General features: G+C 41.2%; 3 protein-coding genes across 8 annotated transcripts; 1 reads left to right on the top strand and 2 right to left on the bottom strand.

Annotated features, from left to right (window-relative positions):
- Positions 1-72: 72 nt before the first annotated feature.
- Positions 73-4,303, bottom strand: toporsa (topoisomerase I binding, arginine/serine-rich a). 3 transcript variants are annotated; one of them, XM_031871423.1, is made up of 2 exons: positions 4,124-4,303; positions 73-3,793 (listed from the first exon to the last, which is right to left on the bottom strand). In XM_031871423.1, the coding sequence occupies exon 2, from the start codon at positions 3,017-3,019 to the stop codon at positions 611-613; it is 2,409 nt and encodes an 802-aa protein (XP_031727283.1). In that variant the 5' UTR covers positions 3,020-3,793; positions 4,124-4,303; the 3' UTR covers positions 73-610. The 3 variants fall into 3 exon arrangements, with proteins under 3 accessions (XP_031727283.1, XP_031727282.1, XP_031727284.1); XM_031871422.1 differs by having other exon boundaries at positions 73-3,022; XM_031871424.1 differs by lacking the exon at positions 4,124-4,303 and having other exon boundaries at positions 73-3,022; positions 3,606-4,113.
- A 723-nt stretch (positions 4,304-5,026) lies between these two features.
- Positions 5,027-6,752, bottom strand: ndufb6 (NADH:ubiquinone oxidoreductase subunit B). Its single transcript, XM_031871458.1, has 4 exons — positions 6,510-6,752; positions 5,841-5,933; positions 5,368-5,412; positions 5,027-5,160 (listed from the first exon to the last, which is right to left on the bottom strand). Exons 1-4 carry the CDS (start codon positions 6,687-6,689, stop codon positions 5,095-5,097), a joined length of 384 nt encoding a protein of 127 aa, XP_031727318.1. The 5' UTR covers positions 6,690-6,752; the 3' UTR covers positions 5,027-5,094.
- A 1,395-nt stretch (positions 6,753-8,147) lies between these two features.
- On the top strand, positions 8,148-17,071 carry LOC116396726 (PRELI domain-containing protein 1, mitochondrial-like). Of its 4 annotated transcripts, XM_031871506.1 has the most exons (6): positions 8,148-8,291; positions 9,506-9,600; positions 10,575-10,800; positions 12,012-12,125; positions 12,678-12,756; positions 16,477-17,071. In XM_031871506.1, the coding sequence occupies exons 2-6, from the start codon at positions 9,524-9,526 to the stop codon at positions 16,596-16,598; spliced, it is 618 nt and encodes a 205-aa protein (XP_031727366.1). In that variant the 5' UTR covers positions 8,148-8,291; positions 9,506-9,523; the 3' UTR covers positions 16,599-17,071. The 4 variants fall into 4 exon arrangements, with proteins under 4 accessions (XP_031727366.1, XP_031727367.1, XP_031727369.1 ...); XM_031871507.1 differs by lacking the exon at positions 8,148-8,291 and having other exon boundaries at positions 8,307-9,600; XM_031871509.1 differs by lacking the exon at positions 8,148-8,291 and having other exon boundaries at positions 9,512-9,703; positions 10,592-10,800.
- Positions 17,072-17,125: the final 54 nt, after the last annotated feature.

Raw genomic sequence — 17,125 nt, 5'->3', positions numbered from 1 at the left:
GTGAGACTACAAATCTATGCAAAGAAATTTACAGTCAGTTTCTTTCTTTTCAGAAAACAACAGCACACACAGTTGCTCATTACAATTTATTTCAAATGAAATTAACCACAAAAGAACACATTCAGAGACCCAAACACCATCTCCGGGTAAGAACTACTCTGTGTGTAGCGGATAGAAATTGTTTTGTCTTAAGAAGAAAGCTGACTTATGATGACAAAAGAAAATCACTGTGATCAATATCACCCCTGAGAGCACCATAGAAATAAAAAACATCCATTAAAAGAAAATGACTTTCCTGAATAAGAATCGACACTGAAAAAAGATGTGCAATCCCCAATAGAAGTCCATCAGCACTTTGGGCAACCTTAGTTGTATTTTAAAATGTGCTATACAAAGACATTTTGATTTTGATTTGATTCTCCTTCGTTCATAGTGGCACTTTGCACATTAAACAGGAACATTTTAGGGGTTTAAGTGTTAGCTCAGTCATGTTAACATAGCAACATATTGACCATTGTTTTGATGTTAAATACTGCTGGCAGACCGTAGCTGCTGGTGGGTGAATCCATCAGCTCCAATCTGACTGTCTGGAATCTGAACTTCTGTAAAACTACTCCAGAGAGTCCGGAGGGGCGGAGTCAACTGGGCCCTCTGTGGTACTGTCGATTGTTGGGTTGTCCTTGTTCGTGCTGCTGGCCTGGTCGACACTGTCACTATCAAACGAATCGCTGTCACTATCGATGGTAATGACAGTGGGCGAGTGCTTCCCTGTGCGTTCGTTACTCTTGTGCCTTCTGCTCTTCTTCTTGTGTTTCTTCTTCTTCTTATGGTGAAGCTTGCTTCGCTCATGACAGTCTTCCTCATTGACGAGCTCCACGCTGACGCTCCTGCTCGTCTTTCTCGACCTGTCTTTGGATTTTTTCCGACGCTTCTCTTTGCTCTTTTTCTTGTGTTTTGTTGATAAAACGGGGGCGTCACCTTCAGCGTTTGAGTTTGAAAGTGCGTTTTTGGATGTTTCCTCCAAATGTCTCGTCTTGTATTTCCTCTTTCCACCAGGCTTGCTGTTGTGAGGTCTCCGTTTCGTTGAAGGGGAGCGACTGCTGGAATAAGTCCTAGAACGAGAGTGCCCTTTGTCCCGTCTACGCTTGTCCCTGCTGGGGCTCCTGGAGCAAGAGCGACGATCTGTGAACTTGCGGCTGCTGTAATAGTAGGACCGCCTCTCTGTGTAATGCCTCCCACCATCATTTTTCTCTTGGCTGTAATGCCTGTACAACTGATAGCTGTGATCACTGTCCCTCCTCATGCAATCGCCGTCACGTTTTGAGTAGTCTCTGCCACTGGAGTAAGAATAACCTCCTTCTCTGGATAGAGTGCCGACACTGCTGTGGGACATCACCGGGCTCCTGCTGGAGTGCCTGCGCTCTGCACTTCGTAACCTCCTCTTCCTCCCATGGTCTCTGTCCTTTGACAACAGCCTCTCCCTAGATCTGTCTTTTCTGCCCGACTTACTGGATGTCTTGTGCCTGCTGGATGTTGAAGAGCTACATCTTTCTTTTGAATCCAACAGATGATAGCGGTCAGTTTCTGCATTCTCTGACTGTCCAGCACCGCTTGGATCACTGCTCTGTGAAGCCATAGGACTGAGACTAGAGAAGCGGATGTGTTGAGGTAGAAGAGGCACTGCTTTAATATCTTCACTGCCAGACTCATCCGAGTCAGAGGACAGCTGAACCAGCTCAGGAGTCCTGTCTGTTGTTGGCTTCACAAAACTAATAATGACACAGTCGTCGCTGTCATAAGGCAGACACTCTTCGTGGTTAACTTCACCCCGAGTCTCGTCTGTTTGGTTATGAGGACTCGTTTGCTGTGGAGAGGCCCCAAACTCACGCGCCTCCTCCTCTAAACTGCTGTCTGAGTCGAGGACTGACAGACACTCTGCCCTGCCCTGCTCTGCTGTCGTAGAATACGACGGCCCCGGCGTCTCATCGTCCCACACAGCGTGGCTCAGCGAAGACGTGGGGTCTCCTGGGGGGTTCAACTCCACCGAGTGTTCCTCATCCTCTGAGATAGCGATCACGGACGAACTGGAGCTGCCGTCTTCATCTGAAGAAGCGGCCGGGCAGTCATAGACAGCATGCTGGTCATAGGCCTCCATGTTGAAGGGAGACTTTGCAAAGCTGATGAACTCATGCAGAAAGTGCTCCGTGCGCCCCTGGAGGAACGGCCTCAGCTCTTCCTGGATAGCTCCGTCCTCCATATCGTAACGTGTAATGCGCGACATGATGATGTGTTGAACTATGTTGACCAGAGAGCCGTGGGCTCCATACAGCACAATCAGTTCTCTTTTTAGCCAGGGGATCAGTCGATGCAGGCAGGCGGGATTTTTTCGGAAGAACTCAGCCGCGGTGTCTCGGGAGCGGCCACCATCCCGGACACTCCGAATCCTCACCCCCCGTCGGTACAGTTCCCTCCTGAAGTTGACCATTTCCTGCTCTCTGAGACTGTTCACTGCCCGGCCTTCACTCGCAGCTCTCCTCTTGGCTGCCAACCTCATCATCATCCGCCGGATGTAACGGTCCTGCGGCTGTTGGGGAGGGTTTGCCGAGGCTTCAAACATGACTCCATTGTCTGGAGGCGGAGAGGTCCTCCCCCGCATCTGTCGATGGACTCCGGTAAGAGTTGTGCGGTATCTAAACCGCACTCCACCAAAAGTCCCAAAAGAGGTGTTTTCCACCGGTTGCAAGTCATATTTCTTAAAGTCTTGCTCTGAATTTATAGTGTGATAGATTGAATTAAAGGACTGTTTGCATAAAGGGCACTCGGCTTTGTTCTTGGACCACTCATGAATACAGCGGAAACAGAACTTGTGTAGGCAGAGGTCCAGGTAAGAAATGTTGTTAAATTTGTCCAAACAGATGGGACATTTGGAGTCCGGCGACACCTCTGCAGATGTGTCTTCAGAGGTTTTCCTTCTGCCCTTCTTCTGGCTCTGCTGCAGGGCAAACTTGATTGCTGACATAATCTGATGAGAAAAATAGGGTTCAAATTATTATGAAATTGGGAATTCTCGCACATACCAAACAAGAATGGTAAGGCAGACATACAGTAACCTGTTACGTTCTACCAAGGTGTTGCAGTTAAGTCTAAAATGAGACATATTGAGTAGGCACCAGATTCAACCATGAATCACTGCATTATGACCTGCTACTGTTGACAGGTGTTATAATGTTATAATGAATGAATAATCATGTTATAATGAACACTTTCTCATCATAATGGAAACAATAAAACACTATATGGCTAGCACAAGTCTACTTTAATTATTATGTCATATCAGTTTCGTTTGTTATAACACGAACTGACTGTCTCTCCAATTGCATGCCCACCGATACATCAATAACTTTAACCCAACACGTTCCTACTTGAGCAATAAATAAACGGTTTGTAATTGTCCTATCATGAGTATCTTGTAGTAACAATAAAAAATGGTGTTACACCAACAAACGTGTCTTATAATGAGAAACAGAGCAGAATAAATGACAGAAATGAATGCTTAAATCGATGGATAATGTTACGCTAATGCTATAACAGTCTGTGATACATACCTGTCATGCTCCTCACGTTACATGACATTTATTTGCGCTGTACACATTACGTGCCTTACTCATCTATCGCTAATGTTGATAGAACATGTCGGAATAACCCTACAGTTAAATTCGTTTATTCCTTCGATTGCGGTGTTTTCGGTTAGCCTTGACATTGGTTAGCCTAGCCGGCTAGGCTAGACCCGTGCCTATAGGATCACAGAAATGACTCGTGTTAGTTTCGGGAAAGCTAAACAGTTGTAAATACGTAAGATATAACGTATTGATAGTACCTCAGACAATCCTGACATTCACACAAGCTATTCTGTCAAAGCTACATTGGCGGTACCACTGATCGAAGCTTCAAACTCTAGCTCACGAACTGGGGAACTATGTTCGCTAAGGTTAGCATGCTAGGTTAGGTAGCATGAGTTAGGTAGCTGATAAGCTATGTAGCATTAGCTAGCTAATGCTACATAGCTAAGACGTAGAGACGCAGTCTAGTTAGGACGTTCGAGAAAAAGTTGTACAATATTTACTTTTGGCTTCCCCAGACACGTATGCTGTTGACAACTGATCAGCCTTCTCCGTCTTGTAGAAATCCATTCATTTCTACATAACTATCGTTCAGGAGTGAGTTTAAACAAGTCCAGCAGCCTGGCTTCATAACGCTCCTTCCAAATCCTACCGAACAGTCCGAGTATTTTTTGATGTAATACAAACTATAACCCACTTCCGCCCTTCACAATAAAAGCGCAGTCTTCGCATTTTGAATATTGTTTTACTGTCAAAATTAAATAACAATTTAAATTATTTTCTATTTCCAGTTTAGTGACAGTAGCTATTCTACAGTGTACTTACTGTAACCTGCAATGAGCCCAATTCCAACCAAAATAAGAGCCATTTAAAGCCTAGTATTTATGTCACATGATACCACATATCGTACATATAAGGTGAGGGTTCTCAGTCAACAAGATTGCGTCATTTTCAGCTCAGTTTCAAATTTTGTCACAATTTCACAAACATTTTATGTGCACTAGGCTACAATTGCAATTTGGAAAACCAGTGTATCTTATGAAGAGGTTAGCGAAAGCTGTACCAGAGTGAGAATGAATCTCAAATTTTGACAAACATAACATTTCTAATTTGTGTCCCATCTATCCAATTCTCCATAAAATACTGCTAACTGATTTCCACATTTCAACTGATATTAGTTATCAGTTTATGGCATTTTAATGATTTTCCCTTACATTCAATCCTCATACCATTATCCTTCTTCAAAAGGAAAAGTATCAAACAAGTGAAGTTACATGTTATCAAAATGTAATTTACAGCAATCCCTAAAATATTTTTGTCTCATGGAAGCATCAAAAATATTTACAAGAATTCCCACTGTAATATGTCACTATTTACATCAATCTGTAATCACTTGTACTCATAAATGATTTTATAATATTTTATTGGCATATACACAGTTTTTACAACAGAAAATTATTGAACTATTTCAACTTCAGTGATGGCCATGGGTCTCAGGGAGATCTGGAACACTTTCACCCGTTTCCAGAATGGTGTCACCCTTAACACAAAAACAAGGACAAACAATTCAGAAATACTCCTTTTCCGGACGTAGACATCTCATAGAACAGCTATTGTCAGAGCACCGCAGGACTGTGGCCTGTTTGCATGTAATCAGACTGTGGGACAATCAGATGTTACTATAGCTGGTAAATCAAGCCAATATGCAGCTGTATGTACAAACAACTAATAAATTAGTCATACTTACAGGGAACAGCTTGGGTTTCAATTCCACAATGCCATATGGCCTTTGCTGTAGGGGACAATGACATTGTTATTTAGTATGCTGACACCTGCATGCATTGAGTATATAATGCATGTAGTGATGTATGGTACCCTTGTTTGTCAAATGCAACAGAGAATGAAAGAACATGGATTAAAGTCATTGCTGCACGTCCGTCATTCTAACGTAGTCCTGCTTTCTTTGGAAGTTACCCTACTCTTATGCTACCTAAAGAATTAAATAAAACTTTAGATAGTTAAACATGTAGGTTATTATACAGGAACGTACATCCACAAGTACCTTAAAGAAAAGCTCATAGAGGAAATACACAACAATAAAACTGTTGGTCGAACTCTATTGCACATAACTTGGAGACAGGAGTCCTACAATTCTTTTCACACATCTATTTTCTGTTTACTAGTATCACAAATAATGTAAAACATTTCTTGTTGACTTACAGCAATATGGTATTTCACACAGTAGTGAACAATCCAAGCCGGTATCAACAGCCGTGTTAATGTGAAAACTCCACCCGTGTACGCTTTGTAGGTCTGCAAGAAGATGCACATAAGAGACAGGTTATCATATATAGAAGAAGACTACATAATGAATCATTGTTTATTCTGACTGCTCCAAACAGACCATGCATACGTCAACACAGGCTGGTGCTTGCTCTCTAACTTTGAGTAGGTCAAGAGTTTATGCATGTAAAATATTCAGCTGTAAAACACTCACAAATAGTGTGTTTGTACTCCATTTCATAACAAAGTCATTTGCCCTCATCAAGGCTGCAGCTATTTTTCTAATGCCCTTGTAGGCATTTATTTTGCCCTATTTAACCATATATAGTCACTTTATTGTCAAATGATGAATGTTGTACAATAAGCACAAGTTATTATTTTAATAAACAAGCATGTCATGTTAAGAGAGAAGTAGGACAAAGCTGTATTGTAGCTAACGTTTTATACGTTAGCTCTTCGTTAGCTAACGTTTTATACGTTAGCTTAAGCTGTAGTCATACTATGTAAACCTTCAGTTTGTTTACTGATAGTTTGCGTATGTTCAGTTATCATTGGTGGTTGTTTTGCTAGCTAGCTAGCTAGAGTTAGCTGTGTACTGGGACTCACGTAAAGTCTCCACAGGCTCTTGGGCTCCAGAAAGCCAGCCCAGAACTTAGCGACGCCGCCGAGAGGCTTCGCTTGTATTACGGGCTCCCTCGGGCTGAGCTCCTGGTCCTTCAGCCACTTTCTCCGGAGCGTGGTGATCTGCTCGACACGGAGCTTCTCGTCTGGTGTGTACCCAGACATTGTTCTTTCTTCTGGATATTCAACCTCAGAAGACCTACAATGACACCATGGAGGGCACTTCCCTTTGCTGGCAAATGAAGAAGAAGAAGAGACGGAAACGACGCAAAAGTTGGACAGTACGACAAAATGTTAGTGCGCCACCTACTGGCCCGGAGGAGCACATGCGACACGCTGCATATTTTCTTCTTTTCTTTTCTTCTTGTATTTGCAATGCAACAAAACCTTATTTTGAGAGCGACATAAAAAATGCAGTATGCAAAGAGTGTTCACAACTTGTCTAACATTACCTTGGTTCAGTCCATAGGTTCAGTCCGTTGGTTCATGACTATAGGCTATTCATAACATACATTATTTTTACAGATGTGAGTCACACATCAGTGATCAGCATAATGACAAGTTGCATTAATAACCTTTTATCAACAATATAATATTTTTGGTGTTCATGCCCAGTTTTAGCCACTAGATGGTGAAAAACACAAGGATGATAAGAAACGTGTACATGTTTTATGAGCAACAGGGCCTCTAAAGGCACACCACCAATTTTAGATGCCTTGGTTAGTACTCCACTGCCTTTGAAAACAGTTCTGTCATTTATTCTGTGGTTCTGAAGGAGATTTGTCAAGTGTGAGATTATAATCTCTTGATGATGTCATGGTGGTATCATCTTGAACCACAGGGCCTAACAGTAAGGCTATCTCTTCCTCTTCTTATCAGAATTGGGTGTCAGGATAGATGTTGCATGCTGTAGGCTACAAATTGTAAAGTCCCTTGGGGCAAATTTTTGGAAAATTGACATGACTTTATGTAATGTAAATCCCCCCCCCCCCCCCCCCAAAAAAAATGTGGTAAAACTATGCTGTGGCTGAATATCTTTCTAGTATTTAGTGTGCCATGGTTTTAATGCATGCAGTTCTTGTTTATTAAACTGCGGAGAGCAGTGGACTTTGCAGATCACTGGCATCTGCAAACGGGGCAGTCGGCGTGTGTGTTACCTGGGCAAGGTATTGTCATAAAATGACATCTTTAATTTGACTTTATTTAAAACCTCACCATGACCTCACCATGACCTCACCAGTGACGCCACAGACCATGTCTCCATTCGTTTGAGACAGTTGTGTTAATTCAAAAAATGTATTTGTTTGTCATTCAGGGGCTGTATTTATATGGTTTCTGTGCCAATTTAAAGCAAGGAATACTTGTTTATTGATGATTTGACATGGTCAAATGTTGGATGTCATGGCTCCTATTTCTAATCACACACGAGTTTCAGTACCTTTAACCATGGGACCATGCTGCATGGTGATTCTGTACCTTAAATTAAAGTGGATTTACTGAGAAAACATGTTTAACATACAGATTATCAATTCTTCATGAAGGCAATGACACTCCGGTACAGTAGGTGGTGACAAGCACCTCTCACGCTGGTGCGTTGCCCGCTATTGAACAAGAAGAAACGGTCCTACGCATCTCTGGTCCGGAGTCCTGAGTCCGATCCTGTTGTGTCTGTCACATGGAGGATAATGCATGTAATCAGTTAACGTTGTGCAACCAGGCACTCTGCTGATATTTATTAGCCTAATTTTTCAGTAGCAATGACTTCAGGTAAGATGTCTCTCGTTTCCTCACAAGGTTAGCCAGGAGCTAGTTACAAAAGCTCAACTTAATTAACCTCGATGGAGCTCTTGTTGTTAAGCCAGCTGTCAAGATCTCAACACAGTCATGATTGAGCTGTAAAATAACTAATATGCCGACTGTCACATCTGTTTTAGAAGCTAGCTTGCTGTTAGCTATCCAAGGAGCTCACCTCATAGACAGTCTATGGAGCTAACTTGTTAGCAGTAGCATTAGCCATCGAGCTAAGAACAAGTCCTTACCTCAGCTGCTGTATAGCGCGATGTAAAGCCATAAGTCAAGGTGACATGTGTACAGATTGCGTAAGTAACGGTGACTTTACTCAGACACCACTTGTGTCAGTTATTGTTAGCTGTTAAAAGCGCTAAGGACGTGTTATGTTATGCTGTAGTTTGGCAAAAAGGATATTTTAACTCAAACATAAAAACAGATCCTCCCCACAGTTAATTAGGAAGACTCGTATGATACGTAAGAAGCAATTGAATTGTGCAGTTAAGAAAAGACAAAGAAATATAGTTATTGTGTACAGGCAGGTATGGAAGTGGAAGTAGGTAAACAACAATGCAAAACAAGCTGTGTACAGTATATAGCGGTATGGTTGGTGCTGTATAGTTGTTGCTAGATTGTATGGGTGTGAGACGAATGTTGGAATAATTATTACATTGGTGTTGTAATAAGTTAATCTATACGGAAAGGTAGTTTTATACATCTAATGATGGATATGCAGCAGGAGTGGGAGATATGAATACAATCTTCTGTCACGTTATAGATAATTGTATGTTGTGATATCGATAGATATGAAAGAAACATTTCTTGCATATTTCTAACTTGCAGAGTAAGCCAGAAATGTATATATACCAAATACATGTACATAATCACATCGAAGCAAAAAAAAATACTGCCTTAAAGCAGTCGTGCTTATAGATATGTAACATTGACTACAGTGACCTAATATACCAACAAATACTGATAAGATAGCTCTACCACAGTACAACTGTATCATCGTCATCAAAACAATATCCCTTTACTGTCAAGTACAGTTGTTGGACAACAAAGGGATATTATGTACATGTTATCACACAATGTGAAAATTAAACCGTATTTATAATCTGTAAGTACCTTTGTATTTAACGCTCACTGATGGTTGATAGATTCGGTAAAGTTCTTTCTCATCTCCTTCACAGGACTGTGCCAGATTTTGGATGGAGTCAGCACCCGAGTTTTCATTGTCTTATGAAGTTGCAGCCAGGTCACTCAGGGTTCGAAATTCAAGCCATCAGTGAGTGAAGAATGGTCAAGTATTTCAGTAATACCATAGACATCACGAGTACTTGGGACCATGTCGTCTCTGCTTTTTGGCAGAGGTATCCAAACCCATTCAGGTAATAACTTCATTCTCAGTGTTTTATCAGAGAGGCTCATTGTAAACTCACAGCCTTTCAGAGATTGTATTTTACAATTAAATTAATAAGCCACAATCATACTTGCTCAACTTTGTATATATATGAGTGACCAGGAAAAAGGGCAAAACAAGACGACGTTGTGAACCTGTATTTATTTTTAGTCTCTGCTTTTAATGTGATATTTCTCTAGCTACAGAACATTTGCAACCAACTTCATCATAAATGTAATGAGAAGTGTTTACGTTCTCAGATCAGTATTGATGGATTAGAAAACTCAACTCAGTGGAGGACCTTTTGAGATGTCGTGAAGAGTGTTGTTGTTGTTGTGCAGGAATATTGTTGTCATAATGAGTTATTAGGATGAAGAGGAGTGTATTGTTCAACCCTACTATATAATTAAGGTGAACCTTATGTGCATTGCTTTGCATTTACAACTAAAAAGAGCCCTCAGTCATGATAAAGATAGAGAACAACACCTTCAGAGATCTTTGCTGTATGGTAGCTCACAAACATCAGTGACCTTTTTGTGCATTAAAAGAAAACAAACATACACATTCTCTTTTCATTTAGTGTTTAAAAGTGGACCCCTTGTTTAAATAACAGAAATTAGAACCTGAAAGTGAAAGGATAGGTTCACACCCATATGTACATGGACACAGTTGACACAGTTTTCGTTTGCGGGAATCATTCCTTATATTCATACTGGCCATTAAGAGATCTCTTTCTGACATGCGTCCAGTGGACACAATGGGTGTCAAAATCCATATTACGAATATAGTGCAAACTTGGAACTGTGGGTTGGTCAAATCTATTGAGTATCCTTCGTCTCATTGCTTTGTTTTTATATCAGCACCCATGTTCTCACAGAGGATGTTGTGTACCGGGAGGTGACTGCGGACCACCGGCTTCTCTCCAGACGCCTCCTGATGAAGACCAATCGGCTGCCTCGATGGGCGGAGCGTGTCTTCCCCGGCGGCATGTCTCGCTCTGTGTACATCATCGAGGACTCCATCGTGGACCCGGTCAACAGGACTCTGACCACCTACACCTGGAACCTCAACCACACAACTCTCATGGTGAGGTGTCTTGACTCTCTGTGGTTTGTTCCTTTTTAGTGCAACATTCCTCAGAAGTCTTTGAGAAATACAAGCATGGTTATATGTGTCAAGCTGGTTCACAAAGTGGAGCAATTAGCTGCTCATATGATTTTTAATTTTTTTTACCTCAGAAGGTGGTGGAGAGTAAGCTAGAAGAGAGTGAAAGCTGCTCATAAACACGACTCCAAATGAAGTATAGTGTTGCTTTGAATGGCGGGATGTGAAGATAAGCGGCCGTTTGTTATTTCAACATAAAAGGTGATGATATATCAGAGTTGTGTTCACAACTGCCCCCAAGTGGCCAAAAGATAATGGCTTCGCCGATCTCTAGTGGCTCATGTTATCACATTGCTTCAGTGATATAGGAAAATACTGACATCACTGTTAGATGTCATTACAGGTGCAGTATTGCATACCTCTTACCACACTCACACAACAGTTATGCAGTGTGTTAAATTAGTATTTTCTCCTATTCAAAAAGATCTTGTTGTTGACACTGTAAACTCTGTTGGCAGAGTAGAAAAGACTGAACTCTGAGTCACGACTGCACAGTGCAGTCCTGTGTTGCTGCTTTCCCCAGGAGGGAGGAGGAAATATTAATTCAACCAGCCTGATCTTCAAAGGAGGCGAGCGTTTGAGCGCAGTTCAGATGTATTAATCTAGCAGGGAAGAGGGACCATGACATGACTTGTACATTATGCAGCTTTAGGGTATGCTACTTTCACACTCTCACCGCTGTACACTACACACTAATGCAGGAGGGAGTTAATCTACCACAACGTGACGTTAAGCTAAATGGTCGTAATCAAAGAAATTGTCTGATCAAAGCGTTCAGATCAAACTGCGAAATTCCCCAAATATTCCCACCCTGTAATTTGTTGTACTTGTATGTTTGATATATTATGAGTTAAAATGTACTCTCATTAAATCTAACAGAGGCTTGCAACTTGTGTTGTCCACACAATATAAAGTGGCGAAGATCATGCAAGAAAAGTGGATTCATTTGTTTCCAGCATGTGTTTTCATTATGAATCAGCTCTTAAGTATGTCGAAACTCTGCATTACAAACATGTATTCAGTTCTTCCACTTCTGTTCCTGACGGCGTGCATCCTGCGTGACAAATTGAAACGGTTACACAGCTTTGTCCTTTACGTCATTCGCTGTCCCTTTTCTCTTCCCCCCATGTCAGTCAGTTGAAGAGCGTTGTGTTTTCCAAGACTCAGTGGAGCAGCCAGCCACCACCCTGCTGAAACGAGAGGCGTGGATATCCTCAAATGTTTATGGCCTCTCCAGACCTATTCAGGTACTTTTACCCTCTTTGTGCAGTTAGTAGTTACCCATGCTTTAATCAACTGTTAAACTAGTCTGAGTGTAATATACATTTTCATCCTATTCTTAGTTATTTTCTTTAAAAAAAAAGCCATTATGTTCTGTACATAAATCAGATATAAATTGATCAGTTTAATAGTAGCAAAGGACACTTCGACTTATTGACAATCATTGGCTACTTTTATCCATCCGATAGTGTAGAAATAGACGTGTTTACGCTTTAGTTTAAGTACGTACATTTGTTTTTAGCCTAGAGGGTAACATACAAAATCCAATTTTGAAGGCCGTAGTTTGATTTGTAGGCCATAGCATGGGCATCAGAGGACAAATGCCAAAATATAGAAATGGGAGATTTGAGGGGAGAGGTGAAAACTGTGCCAAAAATATGTCAGCCAATAATTGTTATTATTAGATGTGGAAGATGCCAGACTTTGATATCCCCAGAGAAAAGGAGAGAGAGAGAGGACTGTTGGCTTAGTGTTGTTTTTTCACATGTAAAGTCATTTCCTCTTCTGTCTTTTCCCAGGAGTTCGGATTGGCCCGCTTCAAGAGCAATCAGGTGAAGTCCATGAAAGGGCTGGAACACGCACTGTCCAACTTACAGGGTACGTACACTTCCCCACTAACGGGAGAAAAGTGCACGGGAAAGAGAAGAGGGAGACAAAACAGCTTATTTTTAACTGTTGCTATTTGTGGAGAGGAGAAACTCTTATGAGAAGTTGGGCTTCCTCTCCTCAAAACGTTAGAATGCGACACTTTTTATGCAATTGTTTTGACTTATTTATGGTTTGATTTATCTCTGCTTTCATGGTGAAAGTAAAAACTGGAGTGGCATTCAAATGCTAACATTTACCCTGACCTAAGTTTGAAGCAGTAGCTACTCTGGCATTGCCTATAGAACATGCACACTCCTACACGTAGAAAGTTTAAAGGTCCCTGTTTTTAAAACACCATGTGACTGCAGAGGGATGTGAGACAAACAGCTTGGACTTCTGTATTTAGACTCAGACCAAAACAATTTAGGAAGTCAGTGTTGCCGAAACAAAAAAACTGTGGACTAGGCCATATGAGAGGCACGTGAAAGACATCAATAACCTGATTACATAAACATGAACAAAACCTCAGGCTAACTACAGGTGCAGTCTGTCAAATATGGGTCTTCAGAAGCAAATAGTGGCAGCTGTCGAAGACTACAGTACCTGCAAAGATCTGTGTCCTTCATCACAACTACGGCTGAAATGAATGATATTCTTTTCATTATTGATTAGTTGTTTACAGAAATGTCTCTTAAATCTACCAACGCCTAAGTTGACACATTAAAATTCCTTGTTTTGTGCAACCAAGAGTCCAAAACAAAATTTAGGTTGATATAAAATAGCAGGAAGAGCCATATTTTTGGTATTCTTGGTTGAATTCAGCTATAATCACAACCCTTAATTGTTTCTGAACAAATCCTTTATACATCATCAGACCCTGAAAAACTAAAAAAATTTGTATTTGTTTGGCTGACTTGACTTTTATAGACATTATTAAGAAGGCAAATGCAAATAAAAACATTTAAGTTCGAAAACTAGAAGCTGTGAAATGAGAACGGTAGTGCCTCGTTTGGCAGTGAGCCCCGGCGAGTGAGGTTTATGTCCTGCTACAATCTCTGTGTTGTGCTGATCCGGCGTACTGTTGTCTAAAGGGCCTTCTCCCATTGTTGTGATTCTGTCCCACTGCCCCTTTGTTGATGGCACTGCAGGGATTGGGATCAGGCTGAGCGTTGTGGTAAGTATGTTAGCAGTGGTCATCCATCTGACAACCCAGGCAATGCCCAGATTTGTCACATGATGCCACATATGAGCCTCACACAGTAGACTTGTGTAGCTGAGGTAGTGTCTGTCTCCCCTTCGCGTGCTGTGTGTGCAGATGCACAACACGTTTTTGTCCTCAAAAGTCAGAAACTCAGAGTGACAGTGACTGAAAAGTTGATCTAGCGTCGGTGTAGAAGTAGATAGTGTATAGTTTAGTTGACCCTAATGTCATGAACTGAACTTTAAGATCTGTACTGTGGTGTTTGTTGTTTTACATTGTTTTAAATCACAATCTCTTTAGTTACAATCCAGCTGAATTATATATATATATATTTAAAAATAGCAGCTACCAGTATGCTACATAAAGTTGTGCATTTGTCCTTCCATTGACATTAAACCAATCGTATGTTAGAGAGTAGAGGCAAACCTTTGTGACTTTGAAAGTAGTGTCAATTACTGCATTTTGCCATTGTATGGCAGTATAGTCAATAACATGTGCTGTAGAGCAGAGAGGACCCCCAGTGTTGTTGCTTCAAAAACCTAAAGTCATTATGCATTTTGGTTTTATACCGTTTATTTTCAACCATTCATTTTAAAACACTCCCCTCTGATTGGACAGAATAGAGTGTGGGAGGGACAGGAGGGGTGGGAGAGAGCAGTGTCATGAGTGGGGTGGATTCATGTATTGTTGTGATTGCATGCAATGCAACCGGGACTGTGTGCCTCTGCTGTCACCTGATCTGGATGTCGAACTGGAGTTTGTGCTTTTTATTGTCTGCCTTTATGGACGAGATAGACTGTGGATGCAGTGCTCGTCTCATACGTCCAGCATTTTTCACATTTAGCTCCGCAGCCATCTCCTGATCTCTTGCTGTGAATACATTCAGTTAATTAGCATCATGGCTGCTCTCATCAACTGCTATGAAGGCCCCAAGAAAGAGCTGATGCAAAACTATGAAATATGTTCACTCAAGTTCTCAGAGAAACCGGTGCTCAAGTACAACTCGTGTTCATCCCCTCGGGTAAAACGTTTTTTTGGTGTGTGTGTTTTAGAATAACAAAGATATGGGAATATTGATTCAATAAGACTATTTAGAGACAATAATTAAAAGTCTGGAACTATCACCCCCATCCTTAAATACAAATACAAGCAGCCTTTGTATTTCTTATTCCATGAGTTACTGCTGCGTTGCTGGCGGGCTTCCTCTGTGATCACAGAGTCGGCTTCTCCAGTTAATGTCATAGTTAATGTCAGCAGCACCCAGCTGTAATCAGTTCTTCCTCATAATCAACACTCGTGGAGGTTAACACGGGCAAGAAGAAAGGTGTCGTCGTGTTTCAGTCAAATGAGGAGAAAAGGGCAGAGTGAGAGGTGAATATCGCAACAAATGTCTTGAGTTTAACAAATGTCAGCTCTCACAGTTATCTTCAATTTAAATGTATGAGGTCCTGACGGCAACACAACGTATGTATTTTCTTGTCAGAATGATAAATATAGAAAATAAATTTGACAAAGTTATTTATAGCACCCCCGTAAAATCAATTGTTTTTTTTTAAACACTGTAATTAAGTGAATGAAAATCAGACCTGAGAAACCAGCTGAGATACCTCAGTGCTGCTTCTCTTGTTGTTGTTTTTTGACATTTCCTTCAGAGGAAAATAAACACCTAAAACTCCCAAAAGACTTTGGGAGTGCTGCAATTTTTCTGATAATGTGAAAGTACCTGAGGGTGGATTTGAACTTTTAAAAAGTGCTTCCATTCAAGCAGTAAATTCAGTTGTTTTTCCACTTTTAGCAGAGTTGGTGGGGCCTCTGCACCAGACTGTGTGACGCAGTCAGGGAATCGAATCATACTCAAGAAATCAACTCCTCTCTAGTGAGGACAAGAGAACATGTTGAAACCAGTTTGACGGCCTCAAGTGTAATCTGCTGCTAGTACGTCAACTCTCAATCTCAATTACATTAATAGTTATTGTAGTTAGATGTCAGATCACTCTCTAAGAATCATTCTCCCCTCGCAGTGTGCCCGGGACAAATGAGGTTAGACTCTATACAACCGCCGTAATAATCTGAACAGCTTTCTTCATTCTTATATTTTTAACGTTCCTTCATACCAAAGTTCCAGCGTGTTTATGTGCCGTCAGACACTATGAAATAGACGGAGTCGAGCGTATCTTGCATTCACAATGGTCCTTAACTAAGCCTTCAATGACTAAATATGTTTCAGATCCCACCACCGATGCAGCCTTTGAGAAATCCTCATTCTACTTTTCAACCTATCACTGTTTTCTAGCAGTAGTATGTTTCCCCACGTGGGCCTTCCTATGGAAATGTCCTGTCATGTCTGAACAACATTCATTTTCAAGTCGCATACTGTATGTCGGCGTCACTTTAACGGCTCGATGAAGCCAGCAATGCTCCGTATTCCATGTCTGAAAAAGGGCTAAAGAAAACATATTGTCCTCATTCTGTCTTGTGTGTGTGTGTCTCTCTCTCACTCTCTCACACACACACTCACTCACTTACAGGAGAGACGCCCCAGCGGCTGCTCAGGGACTCGGTGAAGGGCGCATCGGAGAAGGCCAAGGAGACGGCTAAGAGCCTGGCTTCAGCTGCTGCTGGCCCACCGAAACCCCAGCAGTACGTGTGAGTGGAGGATGTACCGGTGACATGAACTCAACACGATGCCTTTCGATCATCGAGGTCATCTTGACTGGACTGACGTTTTCTGGGATCTCGCTGATCGCTGGTCGTCCTCCGGGGGTTTTTCTTTCGTGTAAAGCAGCTTCTCTTCTCTACGGGTTGGACTTTTGTCTCTTTCTTTCACGACTCTCAGCTTTCTGTCCTTGTTGAATATCAGGTGCTGAGCCTTTTGTCTGAAACATATTGCCTTTGTGGAAAAGTAACTACGTCGGATATAAATGCACATTTTCATATTTTGCCAAATATGTTATTTATTTATTTATTTAGCATACTTATCTAAACATAGCACAAAAAGCAAGGAAATGTCTGTTTGGTAGATTATTTCTTTGTTGTAACGATGCTTCCTCATTAGACCAAATCATAATACTGTGAAGTTTTATTTCATCTTGAAAAAAGAAGAACAAGGAGTATGTATATATATATATATATATATATATATATATAAAATATATAAAATATATGTATATATATATA

Source organism: Anarrhichthys ocellatus, unplaced genomic scaffold, assembly GCF_004355925.1.
Source record: "Anarrhichthys ocellatus isolate YVR2014 unplaced genomic scaffold, GSC_Weel_1.0 scaffold58, whole genome shotgun sequence".
Lineage (NCBI taxonomy): Eukaryota > Metazoa > Chordata > Actinopteri > Perciformes > Anarhichadidae > Anarrhichthys > Anarrhichthys ocellatus.
Note: the sequence above shows the minus strand (reverse complement) of the source record. Positions and strands in the feature narration are given on the sequence as shown.